Source organism: Centropristis striata, chromosome 11, assembly GCF_030273125.1.
Source record: "Centropristis striata isolate RG_2023a ecotype Rhode Island chromosome 11, C.striata_1.0, whole genome shotgun sequence".
NCBI classification, from domain to species: domain Eukaryota; kingdom Metazoa; phylum Chordata; class Actinopteri; order Perciformes; family Serranidae; genus Centropristis; species Centropristis striata.
This window is the reverse complement of record NC_081527.1, coordinates 11,640,255-11,659,312: the sequence shown is the minus strand read 5'-3', so window position 1 is coordinate 11,659,312 and position 19,058 is coordinate 11,640,255. Positions and strand designations below refer to the sequence as shown.

General features: G+C 39.8%; 2 protein-coding genes across 3 annotated transcripts; one reads left to right on the top strand and one right to left on the bottom strand.

The window, feature by feature from the left end:
- The first annotated feature begins 236 nt into the window (after positions 1–236).
- Positions 237–3,000, top strand: gfi1aa (growth factor independent 1A transcription repressor a). The gene is made up of 6 exons (XM_059345049.1): positions 237–505; positions 663–860; positions 1,337–1,740; positions 1,940–2,077; positions 2,238–2,403; positions 2,516–3,000. The coding sequence occupies exons 1-6, from the start codon at positions 394–396 to the stop codon at positions 2,692–2,694; spliced, it is 1,197 nt and encodes a 398-aa protein (XP_059201032.1). The 5' UTR covers positions 237–393; the 3' UTR covers positions 2,695–3,000.
- A 1,284-nt stretch (positions 3,001–4,284) lies between these two features.
- rpap2 (RNA polymerase II associated protein 2) lies at positions 4,285–19,049 on the bottom strand. 2 transcript variants are annotated; one of them, XM_059344966.1, is made up of 12 exons: positions 18,979–19,049; positions 17,417–17,462; positions 16,457–16,571; positions 15,663–15,761; positions 15,486–15,551; positions 14,940–15,028; positions 14,809–14,844; positions 12,664–13,789; positions 12,242–12,351; positions 11,017–11,097; positions 8,745–8,813; positions 4,285–4,585 (listed from the first exon to the last, which is right to left on the bottom strand). In XM_059344966.1, the coding sequence occupies exons 1-12, from the start codon at positions 19,019–19,021 to the stop codon at positions 4,441–4,443; spliced, it is 2,025 nt and encodes a 674-aa protein (XP_059200949.1). In that variant the 5' UTR covers positions 19,022–19,049; the 3' UTR covers positions 4,285–4,440. The 2 variants fall into 2 exon arrangements, with proteins under 2 accessions (XP_059200949.1, XP_059200950.1); XM_059344967.1 differs by having other exon boundaries at positions 12,242–12,348.
- Positions 19,050–19,058: the final 9 nt, after the last annotated feature.

The window sequence follows — 19,058 nt, the reverse complement described above, 5'->3', positions numbered from 1 at the left end:
AGCCAAGATAAGCCTGTAATAAACTTTATGAAACATCCCTGTAAACTTCCTCTTGTGTGATTCAGTCTCCGTCACGTTAACAGCTATACGGACATATAATACGTCCTCTCCAGTCCCATATCTACCGGGATCCTTTGGGGGGAACGGTGGTCCCGCTTTTGGCCACCTGCCCCGCGACACCTGGTAAACGATACGGCCTCTGTGCGCATGCGTAATAGCCTGCCAAAAATCCCAACGCAGTCTCGCCTGTCAACCAATAGTGTTCCAATCTGTCCAGAGATAAAGTCAGAGCAGCTGGAGAGGAGTGAAGTGAAGTGAAGTGAAGTGAAGTGGAGGATTTCAGACCTGAGCAGCACCGAAACACCAACTGAAGGACAGTTAAAACACAAAAACATGCCGAGGTCTTTCCTGGTGAAGAGTAAACGGGCCCACAGCTACCACCAGCCCCGCTACCTGGAAGATGACTACAGCAGACTGGACACTATTCTGGCACACGTGTGCGCAGGTATGTTCGTTTGTGCGTAATTACGCACGAAAATGGTTGAATAACGCCTGTAAGAGACATTATTTTCTTCATTCAATTAGAATAAATTTCCTCTATCTACAACTAGGCACAATTTGCACAGTCTCTCAGTTCCTCTGCTCTCCTCTGCTTGCATTAGAGACCAAATCTCAGGCGGAGTTCAGTTTGGAGCCGCAGCAGGATGTGAGCGCCGGCGCTGACAGACTGTCCCCCGGGTCCAGGCTGCTGTCCCCGGGGTCGCTGTCCTCCAGCTCCCCGCTGAGCTGCGGAGGCAGCGTGTGTGACAGATCCTCCGACTGTGATTTCTGGCGTCCCCCGTCTCCCTCCTCCTCACCAGGTCTGTTTTCATCCAGACTTCACTTGTGTTTAGAAGAGTATAAAAAGTTACAGCAAAATGTGTTGATGTCAGGCCTATTTGAACTGTGAAGGTGAGCTTTAAACTTTATGGCTGCTCCCATAAATCCATATCAGCATTATGAGTGGGTAATATCGTTTGAACATTTTCAGCACTGTTGCCACTTATATCCTGAAGTTTAGAGCCAAAATAGTGGCATCCAGGAGTATGCGTTACTGTTCATTGATAAGTCTACTGTTTTATCTGCATTTAATAATCGATTTCATTACAATAATGTTTTCAAATATTTTGTGTCATCAGTCATCTTCTTGCATACAACATTCTATATGATAAATGTAAAATGTAAAACGTTTCCAGTAGAGCACCGTGCATTTTCCAAATGATCAAACTTTGAAACAACATGAGCTGCACTCGTCACTGAGAATATTCACTCACATTAAATCAAAATTACCTTTCAGATTCAGAGAACTGCTCCACTCCTGCAGCGGAGGACTCCCACCACTTCAACATCCCGCTCTTCCCTTACTCCTGGACGGCGTACTCCGGCTCCGAGCTGAGGCATCTGGTTCAGGGGCCGTATCACCGCCACACGCAGGGTCACAGGGAGCCTCACTCACCCGTCAGCTTGTACGGTGCAGAGGACAGCGGCACCGAGCCGCTTTACGCACAGCGGGGCCCGGTGACTGGGTGCTACCAGGACTTTTCTTCAACGGGCCACCAAATCTGCAGGATGCGGGATGGAGACGAGTTGTATGTGGATGTAAAGCAGAAGCCCCGCGGGGCGGAGATCAAGTCTGAGAATGATTTTATTTGCTCTAAAATGGAGTCAAGTGGATCCTATAAGTGCATTAAATGTTGCAAGGTACGTTTACTAAAGCGTTACGTTACAGAAAGCACAATAGTTGTGAATAATGTTTCTTATGAATATTGTTAGAGTTTGGTGATGTTTTATTATTGATCAGAGTATGACTCTTTATATTTTGATGATGAAGTATAATGTAAATTCATTTGTTTTAGTTTAATGTGGAAGTAAAAATGTCATCCGTCTATTTTTCCCAAAGGTGTTCTCCACGCCTCACGGGTTGGAGGTTCACGTGCGCCGGTCGCATAGCGGGACGCGGCCGTTTGAGTGCGGGATCTGCGGGAAAACTTTCGGACACGCAGTGAGCCTGGATCAGCACAGAGCGGTGCACTCGCAGGTAGGCCTCGAACTGAGACTACACTGTTGCACAAGTTTATATATCCTTAAAGGCCCACATCCTGGACGGAAAGGCCAAAGCAGCCTGAGCCTTGCTGTATTTCTGCAATTAGATCTACTGTTTTGAGGCCTTCCACACTGATGTTTTACACGTTTTACAGGAGAGGAGTTTCAGCTGTAAAATCTGCGGCAAAAGCTTCAAGCGCTCCTCTACGCTGTCCACGCACCTGCTCATCCACTCGGACACGCGGCCTTATCCGTGCCAGTACTGCGGGAAGAGGTTCCACCAAAAGTCAGATATGAAAAAGCACACTTTCATCCACACAGGTGAGACACTGCACAAATAAAAAGCCCCCAAAACAAACCACTGTTTAACGTTTCACCGTGCGTAATGCGTAAAAATGGCGCAAGGCTGACGTTTATCTCGTTGCTGCTGCAGGTGAGAAGCCGCACAAGTGTCAGGTGTGCGGTAAGGCCTTCAGTCAGAGCTCCAACCTCATCACGCACAGCAGGAAACACACGGGATTCAAACCTTTCGGCTGCGACCTCTGCGGGAAAGGTTTCCAGAGGAAGGTGGACCTGAGGAGACACAAGGAGACGCAGCACGGACTCAAATAGAGCATGAAATCCTGCACTTTTAATGTATTCTGACTATTCATACGGTCGCGTTTTATTTTATTCTATTGTTTGTTGCATTGCCTTATTTTTTTTCCTATTGTTGAATGTAGTTAATTATTTAGCCTGAGATATTCTGGTTGAATTTATGGGAATAAACGTTTATTTATCGAGTATGTTTTTATTATTATTATTGTTGTGAAAAAAAATATATTATTATTAATGTGAGAAGAAAATGTAGGCTGTAAATAGTGAATCAATGTGGCTGAATATTTTAAAAATAATTTCTCAAATTAATTATCACTTTTATCATTTTTTTTTATCACTTTTTATCGAATTCTGAAAAATGCTGCTTTTTCAGTTGCGTCTATTCAAGGATTAAACATTAACTTTTGGAGCTCAGTTGTCCGTTTTTTTCAGTTAGAAATTAACAAGCCTTTACTTCAGTCCTTCTACATTTAACTGGGATCATTTCTAAATTATGACATTTATCATAACTGTGATTTAAAAAAATATTTTAATGTACAGTAACACTATTTTCCCCCTAAATAATCCTTCATCTGAGTCCACTGATTGCAGGTATACGTTGTATAAAAAGAGAAGCTGTGTTAAACCATGCAGGCCATCAATCACGTCTCCAATCTGCATGACAGGAGGTCAAACTTCTATCTCAACTATTCAATAGAAAAACGTTTTGTAGCATGCGCCACCTGGTCAAAACCAAATATTTCCAGACAAACACATTGTTAACATACCCATATAACAAATGTCATTATGGTGCCATAAAGCTCCATGTGAAGGAAGTCTGGAGGAATAGCGTCACTTTTATGACAGCAGAAATGAGCAGTGTGTCCACATGGCGTTTTCACTGGGAAGAGCTGGGTGTGATTTATTTGGCCCTGCAGAGGTTCAACACCCCACTGCTCTAAAACTTCAAGGATCTGATTTGCACATATCTCACCACAGAGTTGTGTACACACTGCAGTAATGCAGCGAAACAGCCGGCAGGCCAGCGGGAGAGGAAGTGTCCAGATCCTTAAGTAAAAGTTTGTAATTGCAGTCAGAAAAAAACTGTCAATGCAACTGCAGTGGCATGCAAAGTGTTCCATGTGGCTTTTATACTATTATATTATTACTCATGCATTCATATTAAAGCTTTTAGGAAGGATTTTGTTGCTGCAGTTGCAGTTTTTTTAACTAATTTTGTATTGAACTGGAACTAATAATAATTTTTATTGTGAATGGCTGATCATTATAATGCCGTCACACTTACCCAGAGCCCAAAGAGACACCTTCACAAAGTTTGTTTTGTCCAAACCTCAACATTATTACCAATGAATTAAAATGATTTAAAGGAAAAAAGCAGCAAATCCTAACATTTGACAACCTGGATCCATGAAGTGTTTCGCTGTCAAATTGTAGTGGAGCAAAAAGTACACGATGTCCCTCTGGATTGTAGTGGAGTAGAAGCAGAAAGTAGCACAAGAAGAAAATACTCAAGTTAAGTACTTAATGTTAATGTAAGTTGTAAGTTAATGTACTTTGTTACACTTGACTCATGCATCAAGGAGTAAATATAAAAAGGACATGAGATTTCGTTTCAAAAGTTATTATAACCAATTTTATTTTGGAAAACAAACATTATAGAAAATGTGGGATACCCACACAGTTATTTAATCCAGTCAGTGATCCTGAGTGTGTATGTATAATTCATATGTCCACGTCTGTGTGTGTGTGTGTGTGTGTGTGTCAGTGTGCCGGGCTTTTAAACAGCCGCACTAAGTTCAGAAGGTCCTGCTCCTGCAGACCGAGCTCCTCCATCAGCGTGTTCAGATACTCCACTGATGCTGCCGTCTCCAAGGCGTCTCGCACCACCGGAGACACTGCAGACAACCTGAAACACAAAATGAAAAACAATTATACACACGCATAGATAGTAGGCACCAAAAGAAAATTTAGTCTTTAAAGGAAACAGGTTAGTGATGATTAATTGTGACATCGAGTTCAAACTAAACACTTCGCACGTTTTCTTTAAAATACCAATATATATCGTATATCGCCATTCGCCCTAAAAATATTGTTGGTCCATATCGTCCAGCCCTAATCAGGATATCTCAGATTCATGTTTAATCAAAGGCATCTCAATACAGTAGCACATACAGAATCCAGATCAAACCCAAAACCGGATTATGTGATCTAATTCAATCTGAGAATCCATTTTTCTTTTGAATAACCCATTTGCAAGATTTGACCCATTCCCAAATCCCATAGCGTGAAATCCAATCAGATTCTTTCTGAACTGAACCCAGGATATAATATTTACATGTGCACTCAAAACCAGGATACTTATGGAAATGCAAACACACTCCATGATGACTCGAACCATCAGGTAATGTGACATGTCATAACCTGATCTAAATCCATATAAATGGTGGATTTTTTTAAGAAGGTGCACTGTCAACAATTGTCTTGTAAATTAACAGTAAAATACTGGCAGCAGGGTTGCCAGCATTCTACTGTTAATTTTACAGTTCATCTACTGTTATTTACTTTACAGTATGTTACTGTGATAAAACCACATACTGAATTAGAGTAAAATCCTGCATTTCATTGATTTTTACAGTAGACTAAAACACAGTATAGTGCTGAAGCTAGTTGCAATATTGTTGCAGTATACAATGCAGTCATTTTTTATAAATAGAGCATATTACTGTCTGAAAGCCAATTACTATGAATTAAGCGCTGTCTTCACTGCAACCTCAGCAATTTTAATATTCCATATACTGAATGAGTTAGTAAAGTAAAATACAGCCATTAAAAATGTGGACAAGAAGAGACATAGAAAATATCATATATATATATCATATATTCATTCATCATATATTTTATGGGAAACGGCAAGCTACCAACAAATATTGCCCAGAATGCATTGTTTTCTACAGTATAATACCTTTTTAATAGAAAACAGTATGTTACTGTCACAATTTGGCTGTTTTCTTACAGCAATCTGTTACAGTGTGTGTCATGATCTATTAAATCAGAAAAGACCAACTACATACAGAGAGTTTACCCTCAGCTCTAAATCCACTCTTTGCAACCTTCCACCTGATCCCCGTCACCCCTCTCCTCCCCCTCTACCTGTCCCGTCTACCTGTGTGGAGGTGCACTGCTGGTTAATCTCCGGCTCACCCCAGGGTCTAGTGTTGCAGGGGGGGCATCCATTATTCAGCTAGCGTGAACAATAGAGGCCAGACTAGCTCCACAGCTGCCATGCAGCAGATAGATAAGACAGCACACCAAATTATTCATGATGGAGGAATGGAAGGACGGAGAAGCTCGAAGTTAAAACGGGAACAAATGAAATCATAGAGTGCCAGTGGGACACGAGACAAAGAGAATAAATGTTTGTGGAAGGGCTGATTATCAGAGACGGAGTGGTGATGAGGAATCATCACGTGGACTCACTGTCATGCAACTTACTTATTATGTGGTTCATCACTGAGATAAAATCAGTTGTTTTAAATCAACATCACAAGACACCTACAATCAGGTCGAAGCCGCAGTGCACAGATAACAAATCTTGCCTTTTTTTTTTTTTACTTCACATACCTCTGATCAAAAAACAGTGTTCTGATCACATCCCCAAAGATTACTGAGCTTTTGTTGAGGATAATTATTTAAAATGTATTTAATAAAACCCAAACTAATCTACTCTTCACATCATCATTTAGCATGATCCCACTTCCCAACATCACCAAACTCCTTCTTGATTGAGAGACCCAGAGCAGCAGAAAATTACATGTTGAGTCTGCAGTCACAAGGCTCTCCTGCTTTAAGAGTTATAGATTTGTGTCACAACACTTACTGTATTCTTTTGTTCACCTCGAGAGAGCTCACAATGTAAGTTATGATACTGATGCAAACCGACCTGGGGGCCACTGAAGGAGTCGTAAATCAGATTCAGCCGGGCATCAGGTGAAAGTTTTCCCAGCCGGGCCAATTTAAAGTGCTCATTTTGCTTGGATGTATACAGAGGAACTGTGTGTGTGTGTGTGTGTGTGTGTGTGTGTGTGTTTAACTTGAATGTGTACTGGGCTGCCTGTGTGTGCTTTCTGTCCTGGATCACGGATCTAGAGAGGGGCAATCAGGTGGAGATAAGGCCATGAGGCGTCTTTGTGTACTTAGGCGGGAGCAGCACGGAACTGTCCATGAACTGCCAGCAACACACACACGCACATGCACACACACATGCATGCATGCACACAGACCATATGGCATGTGCTGGTAACAATGCCACACCATATAGCGTCTTGTCAAAGCACCATGAAGCTTTTGAAGCTGAAAGTTTGGACAGTTTGCTTGTTTGGATGAAGAACAAAAGTTGTTGCTTTGATTTGAGCATCAACCTCTTCATGCAACAGCAAGTTACAGTCAGCTGTCACTAATATAATGTCAGCTTTAGTCTTAATATAGCTATATACATATGGATTTTTTCCACCTGATAAATAATAAACTGAATATATATTTGGCAGCTGTTTATTCAGCTTTATTTATATCAATTCAAGTGTAGCTTGGTCTTTATACGCTACATGTATGAACCAGAGATGTGCTCATAACTTCCTTAGAAAGTGATTCAGCCTGAAAATTGCATAAAACAATGACTAATCAATGTCGTATGTTGTGTATGAGTCCAGTGAAAAATTTCCAGTGAGAAATTTGCTGTCTTAGAAACTATTTTTACAGAGAACTGATAGAGAGCTTCGTCACATGGTGCAACGATAATCACCTGAGCTTTTAGTGGATGAACAGAAGAACAGGAGAGAACACAAAGACAGTAGACAAGTCTTGAAATATGGATGTTGCTGCAAAGAAGTTTGCATTCTAAAACCGGGCTGTTTCACACACATCTTCAACCCAGCAGCACAGAGGATCTCCACAGTCACCACAGTTTCCAAAGTCTGGCCAAAAGTGAAATATGGTCACATTCTGCCCTTCTGTTCCTGAGTTATGGTGCTGAAAAATGGCCAGAAAAGTGTTTTTGCAGAATGTTTTGATTTCACATTAAAGATGGCCTTTGACCTTTTGAATATAAAATGTCATCACTTCATCATATAAGATAAAGAATGTGTAATATAATTTGTCATGATTTTTGTATTTTACACCATCCATGTATTTATTAATACTGACCCTTTCACATTCTTCCTTTCTTATGCTGCTAAGTGAGTCATTGATTATCTTAATTTCGTTGTGTAGTGATATCAGGTGGCAACCTCCGGCTGCAAAAACATTTCTGTCCATTCATTTCAATGCAAAATGAGAAAACTTCTCACTTGATTTATTACGTCAGAAATTTTTTTTTAGGACAACACTTCTTCAAGACAACTTCATGTTAATAGTTCAAAAAATGGCCCAATTTAGAAGAAAATAGAAGATAAAGAATCGTATGAATTGGGGCGTGGCTAACTTTGATTGACAGGTCACTAACAAGGCGAGCCGTCATAAGGAGAGAAGCAGAACACGGCAACGTGTCAATAAATTAGTTATATAGATGTAAAAAAGGACGTTTACCGGGTTGGTATCATAACTTTGCCCCTTTCACTGTATTTTCACTTAATGACAGTTTATTTGAAAGTTTTGTTCAGTAAAAATGTCTTGTTCAGCGTTTGGTTGGACTAACAAGGAGTCGCTGTGTAACGCTGAACTTGATGCTTCCAACGGGCGACGTCACGGTGACTACGTCCATTATTTATATACAGTCTATGAGTGATATACAATGACAAATAAACAAAACTAATCAAATCTAAATTTACTTGAGTTTAGTTTACTCTTAATAAGCTACAACTGAATATAAAAACTCACTTCATTCATAACTCGCACACAAACAGTTGCACACACCAGGTAGTGACTAACAGTGGTGTCAAGCTTGCTTTCCTGGGAACAATGGCCCTTGATTTCCTTGGAATATTTTCTGAGGAGCAGACTGTCCAGCTGTCACTGTGCATTCTCTTAACACTGCAGTAACACATTCACACACAGACACACTGTTTACTTACAGATGGAGGAGCACGACGGCTATCAGGGTCCACTCTGGAGCTTTGTGGATGATGTTTGTGTTGGTGAAGCTGTAAAAAAAAAAAAATCATGTCAGGGCATGTCTGTGTGTTGCACAAAACATGTGAACATACACATAATTCTACATATAACCCACTTTCTATAGGCAGGTGTCAGAAACCACCTGATTCTGATGATAAGTGAACTAAGAAAACAAAAAGTGCACAAGGCCGGACCGACCAACACAAACACTGGCTGCAATAGTGCAGTGATGTATGTGTGTGTGACAGCGCTGCTGCGTATTTTCTGTGGTTGAAGCCTCATGTGAGCGGGGCTTCTGACAGCAGAATTCCTGGAAGCAGGACTCTAGAGGTGTTACTCACCACACAGTGATTTAATAGCACTCCTGTTAAAAAAACATCGTCACCAGCCAATGGGAACAGAGAACGCTTCTATGGCAGGAAATGTTCAATTCTGGTAGAAGATTGTTTAATAACCGCTATACTGACTACTACTGGGAAAAGAAAATAATTATTACAAGCTGAACTTCTGCTTCAATTTCAGGGTTCTGCTATTTTACATGCCGGTTCACTTATTCAAATTTAATGGAGCCATTGTTGTTCGTGGTCAGGTTATTTTGTAATCGTCATTGGACAGAAACTCTATAGCTTTTCAGTAGAGGTGGGGGGAAAAAATCGATACAGCATATTGCTATGTTTTGTGCGGCAATATTATATCAATTCATGGCTGCCAAGGATTGATATTTAGAGACGGCGGGCAGTTTTTTTTCTGAAGGCCGTAGAGGGCTCACTTTTAGGAACATACTGGGAATACTGGTATCATATGAAACTGGAAGATCTAAGGATGCATCAGGATATCGTATCGGGAAGTTGTAAAAATAACGCTGCAAAGTTCTGCTTTTTTTAATGTTTCATTCAACATTTTAATTCAACTTTTCAGCATGTTGTAATTCATAAGTCTGAGATAAGGTTAAGTTCTGCACCTCCTCTTTGCTCTGTTTTCAGGCTTTAGAAAATCTAACCCATGACAGGAAACTATGGTCAATCACAGGCCCTTTGGCTGTTTTACAAATGCAGGTCACAGGCACAGGCACATCCACCCTTCAAATGGTGAAAGCTTTATTCAATGGCAATTCCTGAAGAAAAAGTTTCTTTTGCAGCATTGGAAACAACTGCCTCCACTGCAGAGCAACCCAAAAAGAGGAAGATGGGCTTCTTAAAAAAATAGAAGAAAAAAACCACCTACCAGAGAGTCTGACAATAAATGCAAAAATATATCTACAAATCATTTCAGAGAGGAAGAGAAAATGTTGGTCATATTTTAGCTCTCTGCTAACTGTATCCTGCAGCTCTTATGTAGCAAACTAGAGCATCGGACCAATATGTCATCTCAGAGGCTGACAAATCTGCAAAGAAAACGGGAATTCTCACAAACGTCTGGTGGCCGGGGCTTAGGACAGAGAGGGCAGAGCTGCAAGAGGAGGGCCGTATTTTCAAATTCTGCTTTTTTCCCCTCAGAAAACGACCAACCCAAGTATTAATATTATTATAAGTACCAGCTGTGCTTTATCTGCTGTGACGAGTCAAAATGTCTGCTGTGAAAAAGAGTCTATGGAGGGTTGATGAAACTCTGTTGTTGTCATGCTTCCTGTCTACCTGTAGGAGGCACCAGAGTCCTGCATCAAATCTTTCTACAATGTTGTGGAATTTAAAATAAAAGCCTTTTGTTAATCACAAGTTTAAAGATCTGATTCCTCTGAGAATATACGTTTTTGTTGTTGCTAGCAGAGTTTACAGATCATACTGGATAACAGATTTGTTTCCGCAGATAGATATACAGAACAGATATACTGTTTATAATAGGACATGGCAGAATCCCCAAATAACTCTTGAAAAAGCAAAACAAATCTAATATTGATGTGTACAAATTTGCAGGATTTCTCTACACACAGCAGACATGTTGCTGCAGTAAAGCAGCATACCATCATCCTGATTCATGCTCAATATTGGCTCTAGTATTGCACCTTTAAATGTGTCGATGAAACCATTATCAACTTGTTTTTGATTTTTCTACTCTTTACATTAAAATTTACAGATAGACAGCTACATTTTGTGTGACACATTTTAGGCCTCGTCAGTGTGCTGAAATGATCGGACCAAAAAAAAAACATGTGCGTGAAACTGTGGTGAAACTGTGTGACTTATGCAAACAGACTTGCAGAGGAGAGTGTGTACTTGCGTGTGCTGAACTGACCTGAATGTCCGGACCAGGTTGTTCAAATCAGTGGAGATGTCACTCATGGTGAGGCGCAGAGGACCCACAATGTTTCTGAGACTGCAACACAACGCAGAGAGAAAAAGATGAGGGATGAAAATAGACAAATGGACTATGGATTAAAAACCTCACACAACCCCACTTCAATAAATCCAAACTAATAATAATAAGACTGTATTATAGCATCTTTGTTATCCTACTGTGTCATGTTTAATTGCTGTCAACATGCTTCCCACTAGGACATGGAGCAGCCAGCCAGTGTGAAAAAATAGCTGGCTAGAATTTTCTTCGATAAAAGCCCAAATTTGTTGCCTCTCACACATTCTAATGCAACTATTCCATCATATAAACTGATCTTAATCATTGCATATTTTAAAGGAGAATAAAGGTTCTTGTATATTTTAATGAGGCATCTTATTTTGACAGTCTTCTTGTAAATTCTGTGGTCGATTCTGTTAATACATTGCGCTCTTATTTTGAAAGCTGCATGTGTTTAGCGACAGGAAGTTACTAAAAACAGTAATTCACAGTTTAGTGTGATTAAAACAATTTGAACTGTTAGCTAATATTAGCTCGCGGCTAACGAACGGCGTATGCAACGGTGCATTTGGGCCTCTGACAGCCCGGACAGGTTGATAGTATTTAGTTCAGCGCGCGCACACGCAGACGGTGAGACACGGAGCGATCATGTGGGGACGAGTGCGCGCGCGCGTGTGTGAATGCTCGCATGTCTCGGAAGAGGACGGAGAGGTGGGTCGACAGACACTCTGCTGAGCAGAACACAACGCTAAATAACTTTATTTTATCAATCATATAAAAATACTTTCAGTAGCTTGAAATGTGGCGTTAGCGCATGTAGTTCATGCCAGGCTCGAATCAAACCCACCGCTGATCATGGATCTCTCAATCAAAAGATGCTTTTTTTCTCAAAAGTCGCAGGTGTCAAAGCTGTGTTGACAGGAAAGAGGCAGACTAGAAAACCGCTAAACCAACTGGGGCAGTGCGGGCGGGGCATCAAGGCCACCGTGGCCTCAGGGCAGTTATGTTTTTTAAGGGCACGAGGCCAAATTGCTAGGGCACGAGGGCCATGGCTCGTGGGCCTCGTGAAATTCCTGCCCTGCATGTAGCTGTCCCGCACATGTTAATAGGCACACGCAATTAATGCAAACAGGTGAAAGAGACACACAACTTAAAGGACACACACCAGCTGGTGAGCCTCTCCACTGTGATTCGTTTCTGGATGAGGTGCTGTGCGTGAGAGTCGACAAGCGGCAGAGCTGGATCCTTCGTGCTCTGGTCCTGGACTGTCACCTGCTGGGGAACAAACAAGATGTGTGAGTGCTGGAAAGCAAACCTTGATGCTTTCACATTTATTTAAATACATGTTCTAAATACTCGCTCTACCCTCACTAACTGAATTACTGAAAAAAAATCCTGGCTCCAAACCAACCTTCTCAAACTCAACAGTGACAAATCATCATCATCAGTCCCAAAAGCGCTTTATAAGTGGAATGCATTATTATTGTTATTATTATTATTATTATATAGTGCCTCCATGTGGCCACTGATTCTTACAACAAGGCCCCTCTATTCAAGCCTCCTCTCTTCTCTTTTCCCTTCACTCACCTTGTTTCCAAGCTTGTTCCCCTCTGCCTCCTCAGGTAAAACCCAGGTCCCCTTATAAAACTCCTTGACTCTGAGCTCCAGCTGCTGGGTCTCCTGCCGCAGCGCCCCGTAGTCCGGCGCAGCGGCAGATGGTCTCTTCTGCGGCCCTGCCTCAACCCCGTCTGCACCCTCATCTGTCACCTCATCCTCCAGGTCGTCTTCGTCCAGCTCCTCCTCCACCTCTTTTTCCTCTTTAACATCGGCGAAAGGCGAGCCTAGTGAATGCTCGGCGCCATACAGGAACTTCAGGGTCTCATCGGTGCTCCACTCCTTTAACGTTCTTCTCAGGCACTCGAGGAGGTTCAGACGGATGTTGTCGGGTTTGGCTCCAGCAGTGTGGTTCTTGAGTAGATCTCGTAGCCCCGCGGCGCCTCTCCTGCTCATTCCCACCTGTGTGATGTTGAGGTCTGGCTGGCTGATTGAAGCCGTGTTGCTGCTGTGCTGATTCGTGTTGATCAGGGGTGAAGGAGGGAGCCGTTTGCTTTCTGTTGAGCTGTTTGAGTCTTTACACGGTGAAGAGCTGGCGAGAGTTGTGTTATCTGTTGATTCAACAGGTGGAGGAGCAGCAGGAGTGACTCCTTCAGATAAATTGCAACAATTCAGCTTAGCAGTAGCTTCTTCCACGCTGGCTTCGTCAGGCAGGCCTCCGTTAGGTCTGTGTGTGTTTAATGAGTTTTCAGCATCAGTTCCAACTTCTGTTTTACATGAACGAGACTCCTTTCCGTTTTCATCTTCTCTCATGTTCCCCTCCCTCTCCGCACCCTGTTTTCGATGACCCTCGGCCTCCTCTTCACCTCCCTCTCTCCTCTGTTTTTTTTGCCTCTCCACCTTCCCTCGATCACCTTTCTTGTCCTCATCTGTACGTTTAGGAAGGTCGCCCCAGTGCACCCTGGGACCCTGCCGCTGGGAAACCACGCTGGAGACAAAGTCCTGCTCTTGTTCGATGTCGCTGCCGTCACTGTGGCCGAGGCCGACTGCAGCGTCCTGAGAGCTGCGAGCATCCTCGGGTTGAGCAGCGAGCGGGTTCTCAATGTCCTCCTCTTCGAGACGCCTCGTCGTCAGCAGCACCTCCTCACCAGAACTCCCACTAGACACATACGGATTACACAGAATTAGTCTATTACAAAACCTATATTCAAGGTTCTTTCACCATTTCCAAAGTCAAATTCAAGCCCTTTTAAAGAAATTTCAAGCTTCTCCAGCCCCTTGTAGCTCTGACAAGTTACATATGTGTACAGAGTTTGTACAGGATACGGATTATTTCACTTCATCGCGTTAAAGTGCTATAAACAATTAAAATTATGTTTTGGGACATTCTACAGAAAGGTGACAAATTGAATGAAAACAAAGTTTTCAGTTTTATTAAAGTAGATTTGGTGTCATAGATAGATAAATAGATAGATAGATAGGTAGATAGATGCTTTATTTATCCTGAGGGAAATTAAAAAAAACCTACCAATATAACCTACATTTTATGCCGTTTTAAGCACTTTATTCCAAGTACTTTTCAAGCCTTGAATATACTTGAATTTGTGGTGTTTTCAAGGTTTGAAAAATTGCTTGGATTCCCAGCACCCAGAGGAAACCTGTATATTACATTTATAACATCAAACATCTAAAAAAAATTAGTAAAATTAAACTGGTAATATTTTCGACACAATGTATATAGTATAGAAAGGTGTTTGTGTATTTTAGTATTTTATTTTAGAATAGATTAGATTATACTTTATTGATCCCACAATGGGGAAATTCACTTGTCTCAGCAGCAAAAACAGAAGCAAAAAGTGTGAATGTAAATTACAGGGTGGGAAAAAAAAGTAGTAGTTTGAATGAAAAATATAAATACTTCAATAAAAGCTATAGTGAGTAGTGAAATTATTGTAGTGTACATATATGTGTGTGTATGTTTGTTGAGTTTTATTGTGCTGTATCATTGTAATTCGTTTTTAAAAGAGACAATAAATACAGTTTAAAAAAATAAATAATAATAATTATAATAGAAAAAAAGATGTATCCATTTCGTAGCTGAATCAGCTCAGAAAAAAGTTATAAGACATGTAAATATCTAAAATATTAGCATACAATAACTCTGGAGCAAATACATACCCATCTCCTTTCTTCATTAATTTAACTTCTGGAGGACTGTTCGTGAGAAAAAAAAGAGAAAAACAATATTTTTAACAATAAATAGATTATAATAATGATCAGTTCATAGTAGTGAATAAGAGCAGACGTACCTCTCGTGCTGCCTGAGCCACAGTGGCGTAGTCGAGATTTGAAGCTCAAACTCTTTGGACGCTTTGTAGCAGAAGTTACTACAAAAACTCTTATCACAAGAGACAGACCAGAAAACAATCATTATTTTGACTGTCTCCACAAAAATAAATGTAAGTAAGTATTTCCCTTTTTATCCACAGCCACACATACAGTCATGAAAAAAATGATTAGACCACCTTTGTTTTCTTCAGTTTCTTGTTCATTTTAATGACTGGTACAACTAAAGGTACATTTGTTTGGACAAATATAATGATAACAACAAAAAATAGCTCATAAGAGTTTAATTTAAGAGCTGATATCTAGACATTTCCCATGATTTTCTTGATAATAACCAAAATCATTATCAAGAAAACCAGGGAATATGGCTGGATATCAGCTCTTATTTTTGTTATCATTATACTTGTCGAAACAAATAGTACCTTTAGTTGTACCAGGCATTAAAATGGACAAGAAACTACAGAAAACAATAATCTAATATTTTTTTCCATGACTGTAGAAGCACTTACCTTGCGCTCTGTGATGTCATACACCTTATTGGTCTTAGTACATATTTTATATTGCTGCTTTGGGACCTATAAATGAAAAGTAGCACCGAGTTAGATTAGAAGCATAAAATACATAAGAAACAATGACATTTATTACTTGCAGAGGACTCTTAAGATCAACATTAAACAGGCTCTTACCTTGCCCATTTTATTTGAACATATGGGATAACCGCACAGTTTAGCAATGGATCTCTCCTCTACAGTGTCTTTGTAATTAGCAGGAGCAATGAACTTTGCCTGTGAAGAAAAGAGGAGAAATAAGATTCTCAGTTTATTTATCTCCATGGTGTTCTAATGCTTGGTGAAATAAACGACACAACTGTGATAATTTACTGCTTCCACCATAACAGAACAAATATACTGCATATCTTCCAATTCATGACTGTCACTAAGTGAGAAAAAAACATTACATAGAAGTATTTGACAGGGGAAATTACTTGTAGGCTGACAACTAAATGATCCTTAATATACAGTCATGGAAAAAAATATTAGACCACCCTTTTTCTCCAATTTCTTGTTCATTTTATTACAACTAAAGGTACATTTGTTTGGACAAATATAATGATAATAACAAGAAATAGCTCATAAGAGTTTAATTTAAGAGCTGATATCTAGCCATTTTCCATGTTTTTCTTGATAATAACCAAAATCATTATCAAGAAAACAAATGTACCTGTAGTTGTACCAGGCATTAAAATGAACAAGAAATTGAAGAAAACAAGGGAGGTCTAAGAATTTTTTCCATGACTGTAATTTTTTGCAACATATCTAGGTGAGAGACAAGAAATAACACAGGAGAATGTGCATCTGGAAGTGTTCAAACCATTGACAATCTGAAAACTTGTCCCATTTCTGTTTGACAATTCTGTTGGCGAGCTGTGAGCTGATGCTTTTGTTGGTCTGCTGCAAAAGTGAACTCAGATGATACGTACACAGTCAACCAAAAAGTCTTCAGCCACGCTGTCCTCCAGGAGACGCTCCACTATCTTCAGGGCTCTTTTCTCCAGGTCAAACTTCTCCCTTAACGTCTCCTTCACCACCTCTCTCCTGACAGAAGATAAACACACACATTAGAAGCAGTGGTGGAATGTTACTAAGTACATTTACTCAAGTACTGTACTTAAGTACGATTTTGAGGTACTTGTACTTTACTTTAATAATTTCAACATTTGTAACATTATACTTCTACTTCACTACATTAAGAGGCAAATATTGTACTTTTTACTCAACTACATTTAGGTGAGAGCTTTAGCTACTTTTCAAGTCAAGATTTTACATAAAAAACATGATCAATTTAAAGTGATAACACGTTTATAAATTAAACCGATAAAAAGGAGTAAAACGCTGCTTACATAAATGCATCAATAATAATAGTGTAAAGATATATTTACAATATATAAAACAATCTGAGTGGGTCGATTCTGCATAATGAGTACTTTTACTTTTAATTTGCAGTGTGGTATTAGTACTTTTACTTAAGTAAAGGATCTCAATACTTCTTCCACCACTGATTAGAAGATGTTTTGGGTTAGATTAGACTTCATTGTCATTGCACAGGAACTAAACAAACAAAACACAGTTCAGCCAGAGGTGCCAAATTGCAATTAACAGAACTTAATGTGTAATAAACACTAAGAGGTACACAGATATACACAGTAAGAACATTATAATAATATGTACAGATAAAACAGCTGGAGGTATGATATGAGTAGGTGTATACTGTATAGATCTGGCATGTATGTATAATAGAGACAATGTTATTAATATAAATACTCTATATGTCAGTGTGTACAGTATGAGCTGTTGTGTAACTGTACTACAAACTTTGCTAAGGATTAGTGTATGAAATGGTGCTTTAGCAGTGATGCAACTAATTTGATATAATTTCACACCTTCTTGCTTCTTCTTCAGCTGTCATTGCTTTGACACGTTTCCCACCTGTCACACAAACAAAAGTTACATAGTTAAGCTTTTTAAGGACTTAAGGAAAAACAGAAATCAACCTATACTGATGGATGCTTCTGAAAAAACTGTTGGCAGAACGAGGACAAAAATGAGGCAATCCTTCAACATCATAAGCACTCCTGCCTGATCATATTGGTCTACTTTTGTTGTAGATATTTGTTGGGAGAAAGTTTCCCCTTACTAAAAAAGTCAAAAAGACATCCTTTAAGATGATACACAGGTTTTATTCGACTAATCCATATTTGCAGAAACTCAAGAAGGATATTTGATACACCTTTTAGGAGAGCTCAGAGAAACACTAGTACCTTTACTTTTTTAAATGTCCACGTACATAACATCTGTGGAGTCTTGATTTGTTAGTGATCATATCTACCCCAACTTCATATTACTCTAGAAAAATGTATTGTTTGGATTCACTGAATATAAAAAAACTTTGCTCACAGTTGTTTTTTTATCAATCAGTACATTAAATCTTTTTGTGACTGTAATAACAAAAAAAGCTGTTATAACCTCTGTCAGCTTTACAATGTTTCTAAAAATGGTCATCGTATTTTCTTTGTTTCACATCCTTTAGTACCTCTGGTGTGCTTGTAATTGTAGACTTATTTATATACATGATGTTTGTAAGACTTGGAGGGGAAAAAAAGTTACATGGTTACGGCTTCATTGCTGTCCAAAATTAGACCGGAGTTAAACTCTACCTGCAATAGATGCAAGCAAGCTCATGCAACTCTATTAATCATGTTTTGGACATGTCCAAAACTACATCACTTCTGTCAGTTAAATTTCAATACTCTCTCTACAATATTACTAGAACAGATAGATCCATCTCCTTTCATTGCTTTATTTGGTGTCACTCCACAGGCTGTGGATTTAAGTAATTGTAAGTCCAATGTGGTAGCCTTTTGTACATTAGTGGAAAGATCCTCTTCCCTCGTTATATTCCCACTGGATTAGATAGACTATGCAACATCTGAAGCTAGAAAAACTAAAATACTCTCTCCAAGGGTCTGTTTTGAAATTCTATTCAACCTGGCAGCCTTTTTTAGCTTTTATGGATCAATTGGAAGCAGAAAATGTGACCCTGTAATACATGTTTACCCCTTACTTGTACTGTCAAATATGTTTTTTCTGTCTCTGCTATATTTGTTTACGTGACTCACCTTATCAACAACTACATAAAATGACAATATTTGATTTAGCGGCACAGTTCTGGTGGGTGGGAGGGTGGTGACCAGGTATGTTACGGTCTGTATTATGTTTTTTTTGTATTTTGCAAATAGTGAAACCTTGTTCAAAAAAAGCTAGCATGGTTAAAAAAGTTAAGTCACTGTGCTGTAGTAAACCACTCAAACAGCAACTACACCAAATACCACCTGTGTATACCATTAAAACAGGTCTAAACCTCTTCCTGACGTCTGTAAGGCTGTATAAACATTTAGAGAGCCTGATATCTATATGAGAGAACAATTTATTCTCGGAAACTGACCTTTTTTAGCGGTTTTGCCGCTCCTTCTCTCCTCGGCCTCCATGCTGTTTCTGCTGTCTCAACTCAACTCTGACCCGTGA